The sequence below is a fragment of the Camelus dromedarius genome, chromosome 3 (assembly GCF_036321535.1).
Source record: "Camelus dromedarius isolate mCamDro1 chromosome 3, mCamDro1.pat, whole genome shotgun sequence".
Classification (NCBI taxonomy): Eukaryota; Metazoa; Chordata; class Mammalia; order Artiodactyla; family Camelidae; genus Camelus; species Camelus dromedarius.
The window spans coordinates 48624421-48644691 of NC_087438.1; the positions used below are offsets into that span (position 1 = coordinate 48624421).

Sequence of the window (20271 nt, forward strand, 5' to 3'; positions counted from 1 at the left end):
CAGGCCTTCATTCTAGTCTCTCGGGGCCTGTTGCTGCCAAGCTGCCCCCTACCCCCGGCTTAGATGTTAAATTCCTTCAGTTCTGTGAGCTGCCCTCACATGCCTTCAGTAAATCTTTCCCCTCCCCCTTTTGTTTTTTGTTGAGCAAATTCAGGTGACTGTTTCTCCCACTTCCAACTGGAAATCTCTAACTTGCCCTTTAAGATGGAGCTTGAGGGTCCTTTTTCTGGAAGCCATCCCTGAATTCCCTCATCTATCTATCCTTTGGGCCACTCTGGCTTGTGTATATTTTTATAACAGTGCTTACATTACTGTATTACAACTATGATTTAATGTCCCTCACCCTAAGACACTGAATTCCTTGAAGGTGGAGGCTGGCCAGTCTGTTTTCACATCTCCAGGGGCTGGATCACTGAAAGCAGGCAGTAAATAGGCAAAGTGCGTTGTGCAGTTTTCCTACATACACGCAGGTGCTGTTTACCTTGCCTTTATTTCTTTATTTTGTCTATAATAGATCTGATCTTTCTTATGAAGTCCTACTCCCTAGGCAGTGAGGAGGGGGAGGGGTACACTTTGGTCTAACACAGAAAACTTGATCTGAGATGCAACGATGAAAATAGTCATTTTTGGTAACTGCTCAGTCTCTTTAAGTAAAATACATAGTTTCTCAGATTTCTTCCTCCTCCACCTCCTCCTCCTTTCTTGCCAAGCCGGTGTTGAATGTGATTCTCTGGTGAGGATGGCTGGGGAGGAGGAGACTCCATCTTTGACTGCCCTCTGGGTCCTCTGGTCTCAGCTGTGGATCTGCTGGCCCGGGCTCTTCCCTGAGGCACGACTGTTTTCCCGGGTGTCCTGGCATCTGTGACCATGGTCCTGCGGCTGCTCCTCTCTCTGGTGTTGGTCAGATCTGCGATGCTCCTTCACTGACTTGGCCTCACACTGGCTTTTACGCTACAGAAACCTTGGACTCTTGGTCCCTGGCTCACACACTTGCCACCAAACGTCTGCTTACAAGGTCCCTTCCTTTGCACCCTGGTGGGCCGTGGCAGGCCATGAGTACTCAACTCTGCTGCTTCCTGCTCTGCTCAGAGGCCTTTGAGATCTTAAGGAACTATTCTCACCTCTTGAGCAGCTGGGAGTGGCCCAGGAAAGCTGGCTCTGGCCCTGATACCTGATCCTCCTCTCTCACCGAGGGTGCTCGGTGCTGGTTGTCCTCATGATGGATTGGGGCAGCCTACAAGGCAACGTCCCCAGATGAAAGCGCGAAAAGCCCACCCACCCTCAGGGTAGTCCCCGGCTTATCTCTCACTGACCCCTGCAGCAGAGAAGCCCCACGTCGCATCCCTGTGATCGCCGTCGTCCCTGCCAAGGGGCAGCCCTGGTTATGAACTGTAACTAAGCTCCTCTCCAGCTCTCGTTCATGCTAGCCCACCCGAAGTTGCTCAGGGTAACGGAGCAGGATTCAGGATCCAAGGAGGGTTTCCCAGCCAGGAGAAACCCAGAACAGTTTGGGGGAGTGCCAGGCAGCACTTGGCTTTCATAATTTATGACCCTGCTAATTTGAAATGTTCTTGCTGAAGACACAAAATAAGTGAAGGTTAATTGAAAGTTGCTAAGAGAGTACCTTTTAAAAGTTCATATCGCAAGGAAAAAATTTTTTGTAAGTATATGTGGTGATGGATGTTAACTGGACTCATTGAGGTCACTTTGCAATATGTACAAATATTGAACCATTATGTTATATACTAATGTTATATGTCAATTATACCTCAAAAAAGAAGAAAAAATTTACATTTCAGTGGAGAATTCTCTATTTTGCTGGTGTAGTTCCTTGTCTATAGTAAAACTCAGTTACTTTTGGGGATATTAAAGGGGGCAAAATCACATGGCTCCAGAGATAGGTGCTGGAGAATTGGAGTTCCTCATACCTTTTGAAGTGGACACAATTATTTTTATGTGCCTGTGTCTTTCCATAAAATTATTCAGGATTTGAATTACTCATAGGGTTTCTTTTTCTTTTTTGATCATGCATTCAGTTTATTAAAGTATAGTCAGTTTACAATGTGTCAATTTCTGATATACAGCATAATGTTTCAGTCATACATATATGTGCATATATTTGTTTTCATATTCTTTTACATTATAGGTTACTATAGGATACTGAATATAGTTCCCAGTGCTATACAGAAGAAACTTGTTGTTTATCTGCTTTACATATCTGCAGATCTCGAACTCCCAATCCATCCCCTACCACCCCATTTCCCCTCTGATAACCACAAGTTTGTTCTCTATGTCTCAGTCTGCTTCTGCCCTGTAAATAAGTTCATTTGTGTCTTTTCTTTAGATTCCACATATAAGTGATATATGGCATTTTTCTTTCTCTTTCTGGCTTGCTTCACTTAGAATGATGATCTCCAGGTCTATCCATGTTGCTGCAAATTGCATTATTTTATTCTTTTTTATGGCTGAGTAGTATTCCTGTGTGTGTGTGTGTGTGTGTGTGTGTGTGTGTGTATGATTGAGCATCTCCTTAATAGCTTGGGGGAAGCAAGGACAGAAAAATGTGACTTATGTATTTGAGCCCTCCTGTTTCATATATACGTATGTATGTATGTATGTATATGTATATGTGTATGTGTGTGTGTGTGTATATATGTGTGTGTGTGTGTATTTATATATATATATGACAACTTCTTTATCTGGTCATCTGTTGATAGACATTTAGGTTGTTTCCATGTCTTGGCTATTGTAAATGGTGCTACTGTGAACATTGGGTCACATGTGCCTTTTCTAATTGGAGTTTTCTCTGGATATATGCCCAGGAGTGGGATTGCTGGATCATATGGTAGCTCTATTTTTAGTTTTTTAAGGAACCTCCATACTTCCCTCCATAGTGGCTGCACCAGTTTACTTGCCCACCAACAGTGAAGGAAGCTTCACACATAGGGTTTCTTGTGATGATAGCACATAGGAGCAACTTCCTCATTAGTTGGTCCATTGTTTATTTATTTATGTATTTATGATTTATTTAGTCTACAGTCACCTGAAGTGTTTTGTCAAAGTCCTGCCACTTTATTTCAGATCTTTTTTGTCTATCCTGGTGTTTGTATAATGTGTTAGCGTCTCTCCCCTCAGTTTGCCCATTTTTCCTTCTGGTAGATGAAGTGGCTTTCGGCCTGGGAGAACTGCATCAAGACGGAAAGGAATTGCGGGTGAAACCTAGTCACACCAGAATCTGCACACCACCCATGACTGAGCGTCTCCTTCATAGCTTGGGGAGAGCAAGGGCAGAGAAATGTGGCTTATGTATTTGAGCCCTCATGTTTCACACATAAATGCTCGTCCCCTTGAAGGCTACTTTGTGCTACTGTAATTAGGAATGAGGACCTGGGAAGGCTTTGGAGAAAACTGTGGTTGTTCTCTGAGCCTGTGTATTCTTCCCTCTCTTCCTCCTCTCTCCCCACCTCCCTCTGTGCCCCCAGTGTATTAGGAAGGAAAAGACTTGTTTTCTTCTTCAATAATTTTGATAATTGGGTCTTTCAAAACAGCAGAAAGGACTTTCTTTTAGGACCTGGTTTTAGAGTGCCGAGTTGTAACTTGCTATTCAGAAGGAGTTTTAAACTGCAGTTCCAAGGCAGAGGGCTGGGGAAACAAGTCACCCCCAGCACCTCTGAAGTGCATTCACTTCCGTCCTCAGCCATTGCTGTTGTGTGTGAACAGGACTGGCTGAGAGGCCTGATCTCATCCCAGGCCTCACTTGCCTTTTTTACAGGATCCCAGGAAGGAGAGATGAGTTCTGGAGTGAACTGGACATTTGGATCCACATTTGGCTGCTCTATTTGGTAGATGAAGGTTCCTGGGTTCTCCAGACTCATCTTGGTGTGAACTGGAATCTTCTGAGTAACTTTACCTTACACCCAACCTACGGGAAATTCCAGGGCTGAGAATAATTTTGGAATTTGGGTGGATCCCCTTTGTAACCTCAAGTTGCAACTCAGCAGAGGGAGGCCAGGAGTTGTTTCCGGCCAAGACGAATATCTGGAAAGTCCTAAGAGCACCTTGGAGGAAGAGTAGGCGAGAAGATAAATGATGGTGTACCCCTGAAACTGTTCATTTTCATTTATGAGAGTGGGTTTTTCTGTCTTCTAGGGCTCACTCAGACCACTGGTAGAAAGGACCATCTGTACATTTCAGAATTTGGCAGAGCTGCCTTTGAGCTGGGGGATCAGGGAGGTGGTGAGCTGCAGTGAGAACGGAGGTCTCTGCCAGCACTGGGTTTGTGTTCTGTTTCTCTCTCTTCATAGCGTCTCCGGGTGATCACTCTCCTTGGACTTCAGCTTTCTCATCTACAAAATGAACATGATAATGACTTACGTGGTTATGGAGAGGAGGGTTGGCAGATGGTTAAAAACAACACTACGTACTCTTGGGTAAAACATTTCCAGCTAATACCTTTACATGTATCTTATCTGACATGGCTGCTTTACCGATAGCCTGTTTGGCAGGAGATCCCACAGCTGTTCTTTCACATAGGAGGCTAGTTTTTAAACCATGGCTTGTTGTTCCCTCTTTATTTTAGAAGTAAAAATGGTCATTAGAAATCTAGAGATTGCAGACAGTAAAGAGTTGAACATCAAAACCACCTGTGCTCCGTCCCCTAGACAGAGCAGTGAACACCTTCGTGTATCTTTTCAGTTTTTTCTCTTGGTTACCTTGCACGTTGTTGTGTGGACAAACAGAATGAAGTCATACATTTACTGTTCCGTGAATGTTTTCTCAGCAAGACTCATGCTGTTGTGTTCTGACAGTAGACCTCCAGGGGCAGATAGCCCAGGCCTGGGAAGTGAGCGAACACACCTGGACACGAGTCATACTATGAACCATAAATGAAACTTCCTCATGGGAGAATACCAGACATTGCTCAAATACCGTTTTCTTTGATTCAAAATGGGATGCACAGTAACCACGATTATTAAATAACGTACTTTGAACTGCCCAGCAGCGTGCCTACCTAAAGCAGCCACTTACCGGTTGTGTGGCTTTAGGAAGTTCATTAAGCAGCACCACAGTTTTCTAATCTACAGAATGGAAATAACAAATAATACAGCTTTTAATGGGTTGTTTTGGGAACCACACGAGTTAATATATAAAAATCATACAGTGCTTGGTTCATAGTAGGAGCTGTATTTGTGATAACCGTAATGGTGATATTCACCAGTGTGATTACTCAGCATGAGCAGGTGTCGTCCAAGTACCTGACAGTTTGCTTCAGGTCTCTCCCTTTCAATGTTTTTTTCCTCTGATATCTTTCTCCAGTACCTTTGCTTTGCAAATCTGCCTGATCATCCCGTAATTCCTTTAAAAGTAACCTACCTGATGTTTTAAATGAAGAGATAGAAGAGCAGTAGTCCTGGGCTTCTGCTCCAGAGGGCTTGTCGGATGGGGTTGCACAGGAAGTGCTTAGCATCTTTGGTGGTCCGCACGCGGGAGAGTCTGCTTTCAGCTCAGACACCAACCAGGAAGTTACTTGTCCTACCAGGAGGGGCAAAATAAAGCTCTCAGTACTGGAGTGTGGTAGATGACAGGGCAAAACACAGAGGCAGCAGGCAGGGAGAGCCCAGCAAAGGGGGACATCCTTGTGGCTGTTTGGAGTCTTGTCAGGGGAACTTCCTGGGGGATCGTCCGTAATGACTGTGCTTTGATGATGTTTTTAAGAGTCAGAGATGGAGGCTGAGGGCCAGGTAGCTGAGTGACTGGTAGTCAGCAGACACTCAGCAAGTGTGGAAAATGAGAATGAATGAGTAAGTGGGTGAATGACTGAGAGAAAAAAGAAAAGGACACTCCCATCACGGCCTGGAGCAGTGTGAGAACAGCTGGGCAGCAACAAGACCTTCAGGATGGGAAGACGCTTGACCAGGCCAGAAGAGCATGGTTTCTTCGTTGTACCTGGTACAGGTTTCTGTTCTTTTCTGAATGAGAAAGTGTTCACTCCTTCAGAGAATATTTATTATCTACTCTGTACCTGACATGGTTCTAGGCACTGGGGATACAGTGAACAAAGCATTCAGTCACTCTCCTGGAGCTTACATCTAGTAGAAGGAAACAGACAGCACCTGTACTTCTGATCAGCTGGCTGTAAGTCGGACGTTGCTGCAACTCCCTCCCCAACTTTGATTAATTTGCTAGAGCAACTCACAAACCTCAAATAAGCATTTTACTTAACAGGTCACCAGTTTATTATAGAAGGATATAACTCAGAAACAGCCAGGTGGAAGAGATGCAGAGGGCAAGGCATGGGGTAGGGGCATGCAGGATGGTCACCCAGCACCTCCACGTGCTCACCACCTGGAAGCTCTCCAAACTGAGTCCTTTTGGGTTTTTCTGGAGGCTTCATTAAATAGGCATGGTTGACTAAGTCTCTGGCCATTGGTGAAGTCCAAGGAGGGTGCCATGGGAACCTCGAGTCTGTAGCCAGTCATTCAGGAGCATAGGTCCCGGACATAAAATTGGCATCTGAGGTTGGTAGGGGTGGTGGGCAGTCAAACCCTTAATGTGGAATCTGATGCTCTCTCCAGGTAGATAGTGTCAGAATTGAACTGACTTGTAGAACACTCAGCTGGTGTCCAAGAATTGCTCGAATGTGTGGAAACCTCCCTCCAACCCTGCAACATTGGAGTTGGGTCCCAGACCGTTTTAGTAAGGCACCATAGGTTATAATAAAGTTTGGCTTTGACTCAGAATGAGATGGGAAGCCATTGGAGGATTTTGCAGAGGTGTGGCATGATTTGATTTCCCCTAAAGGCCTGTGTTGACTACACTGTGGGGAACAGGCTGTGGAGGACAGAAGAATGGATGGGAAGAGACCAGGGAGGAGACAGAGTCTTATACGTGTCGGCAGGAGGACGGTGGTGCTGTGCCCTGGGGTGGTGGTGAGGTGATGCGGAAAGGTCAGATTCTGCATCTCTGGTTGTGAAAGATAACAGTCAAGGCAACTCCAAGAGTTGCCATTTACTGGGAGGAGCAGGTGTAGGAGGGAAGATGGGGAGTTGAGTTTTACACCTGTAGCACTTGACGTGGCTGCTGCACAACTCAGGGGGAACACCAAGGAGCCAGTTGTGGTTCAGGGGAGAGGGCTGGGCTGGGGGTGAAGGTCTGGGAGTCACCATGGTGGAGTGGTGTGTGGTGCCGTGTTGTCAGATGACCCAGGGAAGGAATGGAGAGAGAGAAGATTTGAGGATTGACCCCGGGGCGTCGAAACTTGCCGAAATCCAGAAGATGAGGACTGAGAAGGAAAGGTGGGAAGAGAGAGAGAGAAAAGGGGGCAGAGAGGAGCAATCGTCTGCATGAGATGCTGCTGTAGGTCATGCCAGGTGTGCGACCTGGGACTGAGCAGCAGGTTCTGTAATAGGAAGGGCGGCAGTGAGCTCGGGGCAGAGGAGAGGGCACCGTTTCAGCGCAGTGTTGAGAACTGAGCGCTAAAGACAGCCTTACTCATTATGTGGCAGTTAGTCATCCTCGAGAACTCCTTCTGCTGAGTTCATAAGCTTGTAGATTTAAAACAAAAAAAGAATGAAGGAAAGAGAGAAAGAAAGAAACAAACAAACCCACAGAGCTGCCCAGCTGTTGTGGAGAGGTCTGGGCTGAGAAGCCCTTTCCTGGCTTGCGCAGTGAGAACCTGGCACCCAAAGAGGCCAAACCAGGTCAGCAGCAGGTTTGCAGAAGGCCACCTTGGCCGGGTTTGTTTCTCTCGGGGTGTGGGTCTCTTACATAACCAGTCAAGTAGGCCACATTTTCCCGTAGCTTACAAGGCCCTTAGCTTCTCCAGGGAGAGTTGGGTTTCTTTAGAAATCAGGTTGCAGAGGCCTTAGGCTGGTCTGTGCTATTGACTGTGTCCTGCCAGAGTCGGGGTAGGTGACAGTGTCAGAGAAAAGGGAGGCACCTGCCTCTCTCTGTCCGCCTCACTATGCTCATTCCCCTTCTCTCTGGGTAAAGTGTATTTGCTTTCAGCTGTCTGTCTCGTGTCACCTAACTAGAGCATCCTTGGTCATCAGGGAAGTTCTGATGAGCATTTCTGCTTCGGGGAGTCCTTGTGGAGCTGCACAGATCACACGACAGAGCAGTGAGAGAATGGGAGCGGGGAGAGCTGGGGATCCCCTCGGAGCAGCTGCTGTTTACCCTCTAGGCATCTGCAGGGAGAACCTGGCCCGAGTCATGTTTGAACATCGCAGTTTCTGAAATCCTCCCTTTGTTCTTGAGAAACGCTGCCTCTGATTGTCTGATCTTATGCTTTGTTCGTCCTGCTGTTATAATCCTCTCCCATTTCGTAAGAGCTCATTCTTAAATCCTTGGAGGTAAATTTTATGGGCAGCTTGGCTTTGTTTTTTTTGGTTACCGTGTTCGGGATGGCCTTTTAAAATTTCTTAACACGAGTGGAGTCTGAAATAAGAGTTAAAACATTTTAAAAGCTTTTTGTGTACCCAATGGAATGTCCTGTGCATTCCAGTTGCCTTGGGCTGGTTTTTAACACGTACAGTTATAATCAAGGTTGAAATCATTTTTTTCAAAGAAGCAAAACTACATGAAAGTATCAAAACTATACAACCTCATTTACCGGTACAATAATAATGAGCATTTACATAGTGCTTTGTGTCTGATTAAATTCCTTCTTTGTCTCAGATTGTGTTTTAATCACTTAAAATACTAAACCGTTTAATACTTAGAACAATTCTGTGTGGGAGCTGTATCATCCTTGTTTTATAGATCAGGTGATGGAGGTGCAGAGACGTTAAGCACCTTGCCCAAGGCCACGTGATGAAATAGGGACGCTTTGAGTCCAAGCCTTCCAGGACCCCTTGCTCTAAGTACGGCAGTGCTTTGCTCTTCACTGATTTAGAATTTGCAGCCATTGAATGGGAGTCGAGACTTGGTCACTTTTATACTGTCTCTGAAATATGGGTTTACCAAATACTAAAAATGAATACTATGAACAAAACTGTAAGTTTAGCTTTTTGACAAGAAAAACTATTTATAAAACAGCATTCATTTAAGACAAAGAGCTGATTTTCTTATTGCAAATTATTTCTATATGTTCATTGAAAAAAGACCTGAAGGACTTTTATTTGGCAATAATTTTTTACTTAATTTGCTACTGAAGTGGTTACATATGGAAGTAATAAAATAATATATCTTGAAAAGTCTGAAAAGATAATTAAAAAAAAATGAAACCGTTGTAGCTTTTTCTTTGGGCTGAAACACAGTAGAGCGATTAACCACTTTAATACATGTAACCACCTTAATATATGTAGCTGATGTTTATTTGAAGCTACTTTTTAAGACTTATTTTCTTTCCACGATAAATCTTATTCTGCTGGTTTGAACCCCCCCCCCCCTCCTTTTTTGCAGTGTCTAGTGTTGAAGTTAATAAAAGAGTGGAGGTCTTGTGAGTCTATGTCATCTTTTGGTTTGTGCATCCGTGTTCACTTCTAGATCCTATTATCTTTCAATACTTATTGGCACCTGGACACTATGGATGCTCCAGACAGTTATACTGCAAGGGCTTTGGGGCTAGTTTTATAAACAGTTGCAGTGAGTGACCCAGAAAATCTACATGGCAGGTTATGGATGACAGATCCAGAGAGGAGGCAGATTTTCCTTTCCCACTGCTCTCTAAAGACTTTGTACAGTCATGTCCTCCCCAGCAAGACTTACTGTCATTACTGACAGGATGAGGGCATGGTCTAGGCAGTCCAAAGCGTAGGGTAAATTCTGCGGATGATCTTGGGGATGGTGTCCCAACCTAACACTAGAAGCCACTGGCTCACACAGTGGGGCAGGTATTTCCTTTTCCATTTTCTTTTGATCTTCTGATTCAAGGAGGAAGTTGGTTGGCACCATTGTATCTTTAACATCTCTCACATCCTTCAGAGTCCCCCTTTATGACAGAGAGCAGGCCCTGTGGACTCTCAGCTTTGATAGACAACTGTATTTAGTCAGAATGTAGTTTCATTGTTTGTTTTCCTTGTTTTAGGATGTATAATTCCCTCCTACTTTTGACAGGGACTACTGGCTTTCTGTTTACAGTGAGGAGAAGGTATTTCTATGAAAACCAGTTTCATTTAAAGGAAAATGGTGAGTCAATCAAAAAACAAGTACTAGAGAAAGTAATAATACAGGTGATACGTAGCTGTGGCAAAAATGTGAGCTTGCTAGAGGAATGACAAAATCGTGGGAAATATTGGTCTAATATCTGCTATGGTTAATTTTGCAGAAATCTGCAGTCTCTTCTTTGAAATTCTTGGGACCAGATTTGTTCTGGAATTCAGGATTTTTCAGGTCTTATTGACATAGTGCTTATTATCTATGATGTGACCCACGTAGGAAACACTGGGGCAGTGCTGGCATCAAGCACAATAATATTTCTGCAGCAAAACATATGAACACTCACACCAAGTGGTGTAGAAACTCTGTATGGCCTCATGTGGGTTCAGGTCAATCCACCAAATAGGTTTTTGAACCAAACTTAAGAAAAAAGTTTGATTTTCAGAGATTTCTAGATTTCACAGTTGCACATAAGAGATGACAGATCTGTGTCAACAAATCTCATTATTTTCTAGAACACCGATCAGATTAATCAGGCAGAAAACAAACTAGACCCCAGCTTGGTCCAAGGAACTCTGCCATGTTTCAGTTTATTTTCCTGCTTGAATGTGGTCTCCTTATAGATTCTGACCTGCTGTCTTGGGCCAGATAGACTTGTTTGCCGAAGAAAAGTTGAATCCAAGTGACTTTGATCTGTGAATGTGGAAACAGGAGTAGTTTCTGGTTCTGCTCATCCTTGAGATGCAAGGGTCAGAGTTTGGAACACAGAGCTCACTCTCTTGGAATTTAAGAATGCAGATGTTGGGTGACTGGGCAATGCATTCACTGGCACCAGACAACATGGGGAAATATTTCATTTGGTTTTATGTTTTTAAAATGAAATTCATCAATTGTTTGCAGTTGTTTTGTTGAATGTCTTGTTAGTTCTTAAGATAGTCTGTTATCAATGAAGTCTTAATTTAGCCATGATCAAAATGGTTAAAGAGGGCCAAGACTAGCCTTCCAAGTGTGATGGCAGAAAAGCCAGGTGTTTTATAGTCTGTGGACTTATGACATTGTAGAGCAATGGAATCTGAGCATCATGGTATAATCACGAATGTGTCCAAGCTATTGAGTGAAATGAATTTTAGTTTAGTGTTAGTAGTTGAAGGTGGATTAACTGCAGTTCAGAGGGCCATGTTGAGTTACTTATGATTGTTTTTCAAACGTTCTATAAGATGATAAATGAGCAAGCATTTTCTTCAGACCACATTGAAAGTGTTTTGTCAGATTCTTGATTTATAACCTTGAGAACATGCATTTATTTTTTTTCAGTTAGAATGAAAATGCATAGTAATTGATCATAAAAATTACACTTATGAAGTATTTATGGGCTTTGTATGGTATATTGCTAGTTATTTAAATAAAGTGATAAAACAAGATACTATAGATATAAACATGGTTTTCTTTATATTGTGTATTTCCTCAGGAAGCTTAATAAAATGTCACTTCAGTGTTCTGTGGGGAAGAGGTATATTCTGATGTAGAATCTCAAGCCAGGGCCATCTGGCTCATACAATTCATACATATATGTACGTAAATTTTATAATGTCATCCAGGACTTTCCATGGAAGAATATATATAGCATTTTACTCCTTGTACATTAGCATAACTTTTATGAATTGACTCACTCCCATGGGCTGACCTGAATTTTATGCTGTGACAGAACTAAGACAGGTGGCAGGATTAGCTCCATTTCTGGTAGAATAGAGACAGCACTGTCCCTTTTGTACCTGCTCAAGAAAGCTTACTGGAATGTTGGTGAGGGTGACATTTGCTGTGGGTGTAATTTTGAATCTACCCTATTAAAGTCATTTATAGACATTTAGAATCTATTATTAGTGTAACCCACCCTGATTAGTATTAATAATCTGGAACCTCACATTGAACCTGGTAAAAATCACTTTTACTATATAACAAAATATAAAATATACTAGTGGCAATATTTATTGAGCAATTGCCAGGCATGTGTTAAGTGCTTTGCATGTTTCAACTCGTTTAATCCTTATAACTGCACTTGGAAGAAAGCATAATAATTAAATGCTTTTACAGATGAGGAAACTCTGTAAAGCTATTTGGAGATCCAGTACTTTAGCCCAAGTCACAAGAAATGAGGCATCTTGGCTCGACTCTGTTTATTACCTTCAACTTCATGTTCCCTACAAATACAATAACATAACTCTCTGGGACTCAACTTTGAGCAGCTTTGTCTTTTTTGGAGCAAAGCTGAGAACGTGGGAAGCAAGCAAAATCATTTCTGTAATTAAAACAGAAGCAAAACTCTGTCTGTATGAGATGATGCATATTCAGCAGGCGATCAGAGCCAGAACCGCTGGGCTGTGTCCTGTCTTGGGTCCTTTAGTAGAGGGTCTGGAGCCCGAACACGTCTGTGAAATCTGAGCGTCGCAGTATAATCACTAATGCATCCAAGTTATTGGGCAAAATGAATTTTAGTTTAGTATTAGAAGTTGAAGGATAAAAGCCTGGTTGATTTTTATGAAAATCTGTCATGATTGGAAATATAGTGCTTGAAATAGGCACACTTTTTAAAATCTAGAGCTGTTCACTTTTTAAATTGAAATATAGTCAGTTACAATGTGTCGATTTCTGGTGTACATCACAATGTGTCAGTCATGCATATATATACGTATATTCTTTTTCATATTCTTTTGATTAAAGGTTGTTACAAGATATTGAGTATAGTTCCCTGTGCTATACAGAAGAAATCTGTTTTTATCTATTTTTATGTATAATGGTTAACATTTGCAAATCTCATTCTTTATGACAGTTTTAGATAACTGAGACAGTTTGGATGTAGAAGAGAAAATACTTGCATTGTAGATCTTAATATGGGAAGACAGCAAAAATGCCATCTTAAAATGCAATCTTGTTTTTTTTTTTTTTCCCTGTGATTTGGTTAAGAAGGTAAAGCTTGACTGTAAAATAAATTCCTTCTACTTTATTTGTCCTGTTTTCATTTTTATTCTAGATTGTTCCTGTGATGTCCTCAAAAGATCCAGGCATCCCCCAGTGTTCCTTGCTGCTGGCCGGCTTTCTGACATGCTTAATGGTGGAGATGAAGTCTATGCTAACTGCATGGTGATAGATCAGGTAAGGTATGACTGATGTTACTAGGCAGATATGTCTTTTTAAAACCTAAGCATGTGAGAAATATATTCAGCATTGTTGTATTCCTCTGAAAATTTTAGCTTAAGAGCAGCCCAGGCTTTGTTGCTGTGGAGTCTCATCATAAAAGCATTTACCGTAGGTCCTTCCTTCAGAACACAGCACACCTTACCCCCTACCAAGAAGCTCATCCTTGGGGCCAAGATAGGTGATGACATTTGGGAGGTCAGTTTCTTCTCTACAGTTTTTCCAAGAAGTGTGTGTATATGACCTAATTAAGCAATAGTTGTATTCAATTCCAGCAAACACTAATGCACAAGAGCTTGATGCCAGCCCCATATGATACTGTTGGATAAATTAATCCTTGCTTAATCCTCACAACACACCTATTAATGTTTACTTAGGTCATAGAGCGTTAATATTAAAACAGAATGGTGTCATGTTGCAGAGAAGCTGGAACCCTTCAGTTATTCACCCTTCCTGATAGAGATTTGTGAGTTAAATCTCATAAGGAGATGGTTTGAATGTGCATCTCATAGAGATTTATTCTTTGTTCTTTTCTCTAGTTTGGTGATCCTCAAATTTTAATATTTATAAAAGTTAAAAGATAGTTATAGATGTGAAAATTTCTGCATGCCCTAATTTATGGGAAATTTAAAGGATTTTCAAGAGTAATTTAGACAACACACAGTTTCTGCCTTATCCCCTCGGTTTAAAACCTGATCCCCACATGAGATGCACTGTATATGTGCTCACACAGCAATAATCTATTTTACTTTTTACATTGTTATTGTTAGTATGCATATGTTGTACCCTATTAGTTATAGATGTTTTCTCTGATACGAATTTTTTTTCTTGTCTAGTAGATCTCAATTTCAGCCCATTGGTCTAATGTCTGCTTTTTTCTTTGACTTACGAAGCATTGTTACTTTAATGTTTTACGTTTAATGAAACATAGTATAAATGGCATAGATTGGAATGATAATCAAAATGACAGAAGAATCAATAAATCAGAATGGACATCAGCTGTAAATAACTATTAAAGTTTTTTGTTTGTGTGTGTGTGTATGTATGTGTGTATGTAAAGAAGCAGAATGTCAGCCATAGTTATAGAAATCTAGGATGAGACACAGAATTTAGGACAAAGTGGGCATTCTGGGGACAATTCTTTGAAAATACAAGGTAGTTGGACTTACTGTGCTCTAGCTACATTTTGATTTTAATGGTTTTATTCTGTTCGCATATTTTCTCAACATTTAAATGAAGTACGTTAGTGTCCTTTTTTTTTTTTTTTTTTCCTCTGAGCCTTTAGTGAATACTACAGTATTTCTCTTTACCTCAAGTAGCTAGAATTGTACATTCCTCAGACATTATGTGGGGGCAAACTGTATCTTTATGGGTTCTAAGATACATTAGAAATGCAAAACTTCCCAAACCAAAGATGAGGTTTGTATGTAATTTCTGTTTGGAAGTATTTTGAGTGAGAGAAGTATTGCTTTAATAATGTGAAGCATACATTTAAAGAGAGCTCAAACAACCTGATTGATACACTGAAGTGAAGCGGAGGATTGCTGAATGTGTGCACTGAAAACAAAACTAAAAATCTGAATGCAAATCACACAGTTCACTATATCAGGGTAGTGTAGTTACATCATTTCTTTTATTGTTCCCATGTCCATTTGACTAGCAAGGACAACAATAGGAGTCCAAATTCTGCATATTTAAAATAATTGCTAGCAATATCTGGGAAGAATCTTATCTAATTTTCTTCATCTCCTTCAACCTGGCACAGGAACCTAAAAAGATTGCTACCTTGTTTACGGTGCTGTTTCCTATGAATTTCAAGGTTGTAAACCAACCTGATGAGGAAACTTACATGATAAAAACTACTTTGAAAATTACTCTGTTCTACAAACTACTTTGAAACAGTTTTTACTTGGTCATCATTTCAAGCCTACATAATTTGGTACAAAGAATCTCTGTATACTCTTTATAAAAAATCTGCAAATTTTACCATATTTTTCTTTATTATTCTGAGTATGTGTTTGTGTGTGTGCATGCAGATACTTAAGGTATGTATATATATATTAACCATTTGAGAGTAAACTGAGAATGTGATGCCCCTTTACCCCTCAGTCTTTAATGGTGTATTTTCCTAAAGGCATGAGTATTCTACATGGGCACATATAGTTATCAAAATCAGGAAATCATCATTGACACAGTACTGTTAGCTGTCTTCAGACCTTATTCAATTTTAGCCAATTGTCTCAATAATGTACTTTGTTGCAAAAGAAAATTCAATAACCTGTCTTGTATTTAGTTGTTGTGTCTCTTTAGTCCCTTTTAATCTGGGACAGTTCCTTAGTCTTGTCTTTTATGACATTGATAATTTTGAAGAATACAGCCCAAGTTATTGTTTCTTTGTTTATATTTTGCTATAATGCCCTTTAATTTTGGTTTGCCTTATATTTCCTCATGATTAGATTCAGGTTACTTCAGGTTGGCAGGAATATTACAGAAGTGATGTTGTGTTCTTCTCAGTGCATTGTATCAGGAGGCATGTGAAAATAATTTGTCCCATTACTGGTACTATCTTTGATCTACCAAGCTTCTTTTCAGTAAAATTACTTTTTTTTTTTCTTTTTAAATTATTGAGTGTCTTGTGGGGAGACAGTTTGGATCTCTACAAATCCTATTCCTCATTTGACTCTCATCCATACCATTCCTTGGTTGTTTTTGCCTTAGTCAATTATTGTTATGATGGTGAGTGATTTAGGGCCCTATATTTCCCCCTTTGCTTCTTTTCCCCTTCACTGTCTTACTTCTAAATGGGGTTACTTTTTTTGTGTTTACTGTCTTCTCCCCCTAGATGTGATACTTTCGATGACTACCACCTCAGATCACCAGTACTTTTAAGCCCCTTCCTTAGAGCAAGTACTTTAATCAGCGGGGACTTTTTTCCCCACACCATCCAGTGTAGGCTGGACTTTCTCTTTTGGATGGTGATTTTAGATCAGTCTCGACCTTCCACTAGTTCCTTTTTCTCTAATGTGCAGGTTTTTATAGGCTTCCCTTACTCTCTGCAAAGGCTTATGGCAAGAGCATGACAGGTTGCTTGCTGAGATTTGGTTTTTATTACTTACAGGTAATTTAAAGTTTGGGGTATTTTCTGTCTTCTTGTTATGCTGAATCCTTACATCTTACATAGTTTTATTTGGTCTTATTTTTGTTTGGGAGACTCAGATTTCTGTGACCACTACTAACTTGGTTACCCAGATTCCTATAAACTATAAGTTAAGCTGCCTACTCTTTAGTTTTTTTCTCAAGTATTTAAAACATTTCCCCTCATTTTGAGCCAGTGGTTGATAAAATGTTAAAAGCATAGTCAGTTTCTGGTTTTGTAATAAAGTTTACAAACCACTCAGTTGATCTTCTTTTCTTTTGTGACTTATGGGATAGCAGCCCAGTGAACAAAAATACATCATGTAAGAATTCTCTACTTACATAAAACAAAACAAAAATAAGAACAAACAGAGCATAAGAGATAAATAAGTTCTGAGGTTTCTAAATTGTGAAAACTTTATTCTTAGCTAAAGCAATCTTTCCTGCTTTTGCTGGGATGTTTTTCTTTCAAATTCCAGGTTGGTGATCTGGACATTAACTATATTAATATAGAGGGAGTCACTACAGACGCTTGCCCTGAATCCATGGGTTCTACTCGGGGGCCTCAGAGCAGCAAGCTCATCCCTCCTACCCAAACCAGCCCTGGCGTGTCCCCACCAAAGGAGAACAAGGGAGTGACCTCATACACCGAAGCCCAACCGTCTTTCATCTCATCATCAAGCTCATATGCTTCCAATTTGAATCTTTCTTTTGGTCTTCATGGATTTGAAAAGGAACAAAGTCATCTAAAGAAAAGAAGGTAAGGTACCACATTCTGGAGGAAAAATGTAGTAAATCCAGGAAACTTACAGCTAGACTTAGAAAATTTCTATTTTCTTATTTTTATCATCCCCACCTTTTTTATCTCTACCTCAAAATTTTAGGTTCTTAAATTCCTTGGCTTGAAAGTAAGATCCATAAGAAAATAGACAAAAAAATAAGAGAGGAAAACCACAATGAGATCCCACTTTACACTTAATAGACAGGAAGACGTTTTAAAGATTAACAATACCACATTTGGTGAAAATGCCTATGATGAAAACTCCTATGTACAGTTGATAGGAGTGAAAATTGTATAATGACTTTGGAAAATAATTTGGCATTTTCTTGCAAAGTTGGATATGCATATATGTTATGACCCACCAGTTTTACTTCTGTGTGAAAGAAGATGTATACATGACTGTTTATACGTGTAACTCTCTAAACATGATAACTTAATCTGACATGTTTGGAACCTCACCTGACTCATGTGCGACCTGTTCCTTGACACCAGCTCTGGGATGAGATCTTCAGACGTCTCCCTTGTCTCCTTACGTGTGCCTCTGCCCTCATGAGCTTTCGGGGCCAACGGAGGGAAAGCCGAGCTGTAACTTTCACGTGCAGACCGCCCCAGGCGCCCCCCACCCGCGCCCCGTGCTGCCAAATAGCCCAGTAGCTCTGTTTTGTCCACGTTTTTAATATCTGAAGGGTAACTATTTGGCTTTTGTAATAATAACATGTACAAGACAGACATAGTAAGGACAGTGCTAACTCGAACCAGCTTTTGTTTCTTAGAGCATTTGAAGTGGCTTCCGCTAGGTAGGAGTGTTCATTTGGGGGAACATTAAATCTTGTTTAAAGATTTGGGCTATTTGGAGGAGAGGAACAAAACAAAAACCACTTAAATAAAAATTTTGCTAGAAATTGAATAGGTACCCATTGCAGCGGACCCCAGTGGGAGGCATAGAAACCCGTGACACTGTCTCACTTGACTCTTCAGTTGCTTGTTGGCTTTGTGCTTCAGTTCCAGCCTTGACGCCCTGGATGCCGACAGTGAGGGCGAAGGGCAATCGGAGCAGCCACACCGTTGTTTCACTCCAGTGTCTCAGAGCTCCTCGAGAACTGGCCTTCCTAGTGGGGACGAGCTGGACTCCTTTGAGACCAACCCTGAAGCAGATTTTAATATCTCCAGGACTGAATCACTTTCTTTATCAAGTAACCCACAGCTGAAGGTATTCTTGGTGGTATTATTTTGGTTTATTGTAACCATGGAAAATAAGTTGTCTAAATCTACCCATCTCTGAAAGACATATTAGGTTATAGTCACATGTGTAAACTTCTTTTTTTTTTTTTTCGGAGACCCATGAGCTTCCTGAGTCTGTCCTTTTAATCTCTCCCACGTTAAGTTGTAGGGTCCTTACAACTGATTCATTTACAGTGGCTAATTCATTTTTGTTAATCACCATCTGGACAAGCAATCTTTCACATACTTGGAAAATTTTACCAATTCATACTGGGATTTCTGCCTTCATCCCGTAAGCAGTGGGAGGAAAACTGGGAGCATGAAGTGAGTTTAAGTGATCAAACTTGTTTTGCTCCCATAAAATTCTGCTTGACCCAGGTGAAGAGGTGAGTAAGATGGTTAAGGCAGAGGTGGTGTTTGTTGAGCATTCCTGGTTGCAGGAACTCTTCTGGAATGCCTAGACTTTGTCAGTTTTTCCATAGGAGACAGCTTTTCTGTCATTGGCATTTCGCATTTTGCTGTGATTTTTTAAAAGGTTAAACTCTTCCAGTTTTGAGGAGAAAGGCATTTCCTATGTAGACCTATGTTTTCTTTTTGATTTCTATTGTCCAGTGGTTTTCTTTTTAGATTGAGTTTACTACTGTAAAACAATGTGTGCTGTGCCCCAAAGTCTCTTAACACCGACATACGGGGCTTATACTTTGTAATACTTTGTTAGCAGTGTGCTCTACAATATACAAAACATGCTTTGTGTATGTACAGAATGTATAATTATAACTCACTTAAGACAAAAGTAGTACTTCTAATTTTTGAGCAGTTGAGGTTCTGGAGAGATTGGATGTCTTGTTTAGGTTGCCCAAACCTGGTGATAGAGTCAGAACTCAACTGTAGGTCTTTTGATCCCAAATCCTGAACCCTCTTCTCTCAGCTCAGAGGCCTGTAGGGCTGTCATAATCTTCTGAGCTTAAAGGTCATGTGGTATTTCTGGGTAGTAAGAGATGGGTGTGGTTGTTAATGTAGATACTTCTTGGTTTTGCATTTTAAATGGAACTGTGAACGACTCATCATTACTTGGAATGACAAGTAATTCTTTTTGAAACAGTTCCATGTTGTTGACTTTCAAGAAGAATCTGTCGAATAAAATATGTCTCGCCTTGCCTCTGCAATGACTCTGTGTAACTTTTTGCTAAAGAATTCTGGGTAATTTTCAAAGTCCCATTGTTAGGAAAAATGATTACCATGCATAACTCAAACGTAGAGGATGGCATTTGGGTAGAGCTATTAGGGTTCAAGGACAACTAGCGTTGGCCTTTCTGACCTCCAGGCCCACTGGGTCTTTCCCAGTGAGATAGTCAGGGAGCCATGGCCCAAGACCCTTTGAAGAAGGGTCAGGCTTCTGTTTTCAGCTCACCTCCAGGCTCTTTAATTAAACCATGAGCCTAGGGCAACCGCGTGCTTTTACTTCAGAACAAAAGAGATCAGTGCTTGTGATGCACAGTTGCTGATGGCTTGATTTTAGTAACAGACTTTGCACTGCTTCCGTTTACCTCTAACTGTAAGCGGTCTCCTAAAAATGGATTGCGGGGGGTTCAATCCTAAGGCTACTAGGCCCCTATTAGATGGGATTTGGGTGCCATAAATGGCTTTAATGACATTCTATTGTGTATTCATTTAAATTTTCTGGAACACGTTTAAAAAGCATGTTTTAATTATCTTGCATTTTCCAGTATGTTGCCGATATGATAAAATAGAAGTAATTGGTAGTTGGGAAACAGAAACAAAATAGCAGGTCATTTAAAAGGAATAAAATTAAACATATATAAATCAGTGATAATTCAAACATC

At 41.0% G+C, this 20271-nt stretch overlaps 1 protein-coding gene across 2 annotated transcripts in view; it reads left to right on the forward strand.

Moving 5' to 3' along the window:
- Window positions 1-20271, forward strand: part of ARHGEF28 (Rho guanine nucleotide exchange factor 28) — a 276974-nt gene that overhangs the window by 172616 nt on the left and 84087 nt on the right. For both annotated transcript variants that reach the window (XM_031446715.2, XM_064481524.1), the window contains 3 exons: window positions 13127-13248; window positions 16905-17185; window positions 18209-18416. In XM_031446715.2, coding sequence (XP_031302575.2) covers window positions 13127-13248; window positions 16905-17185; window positions 18209-18416 — 611 coding nt within the window. The remainder of the gene's footprint in view (window positions 1-13126; window positions 13249-16904; window positions 17186-18208; window positions 18417-20271) is intronic.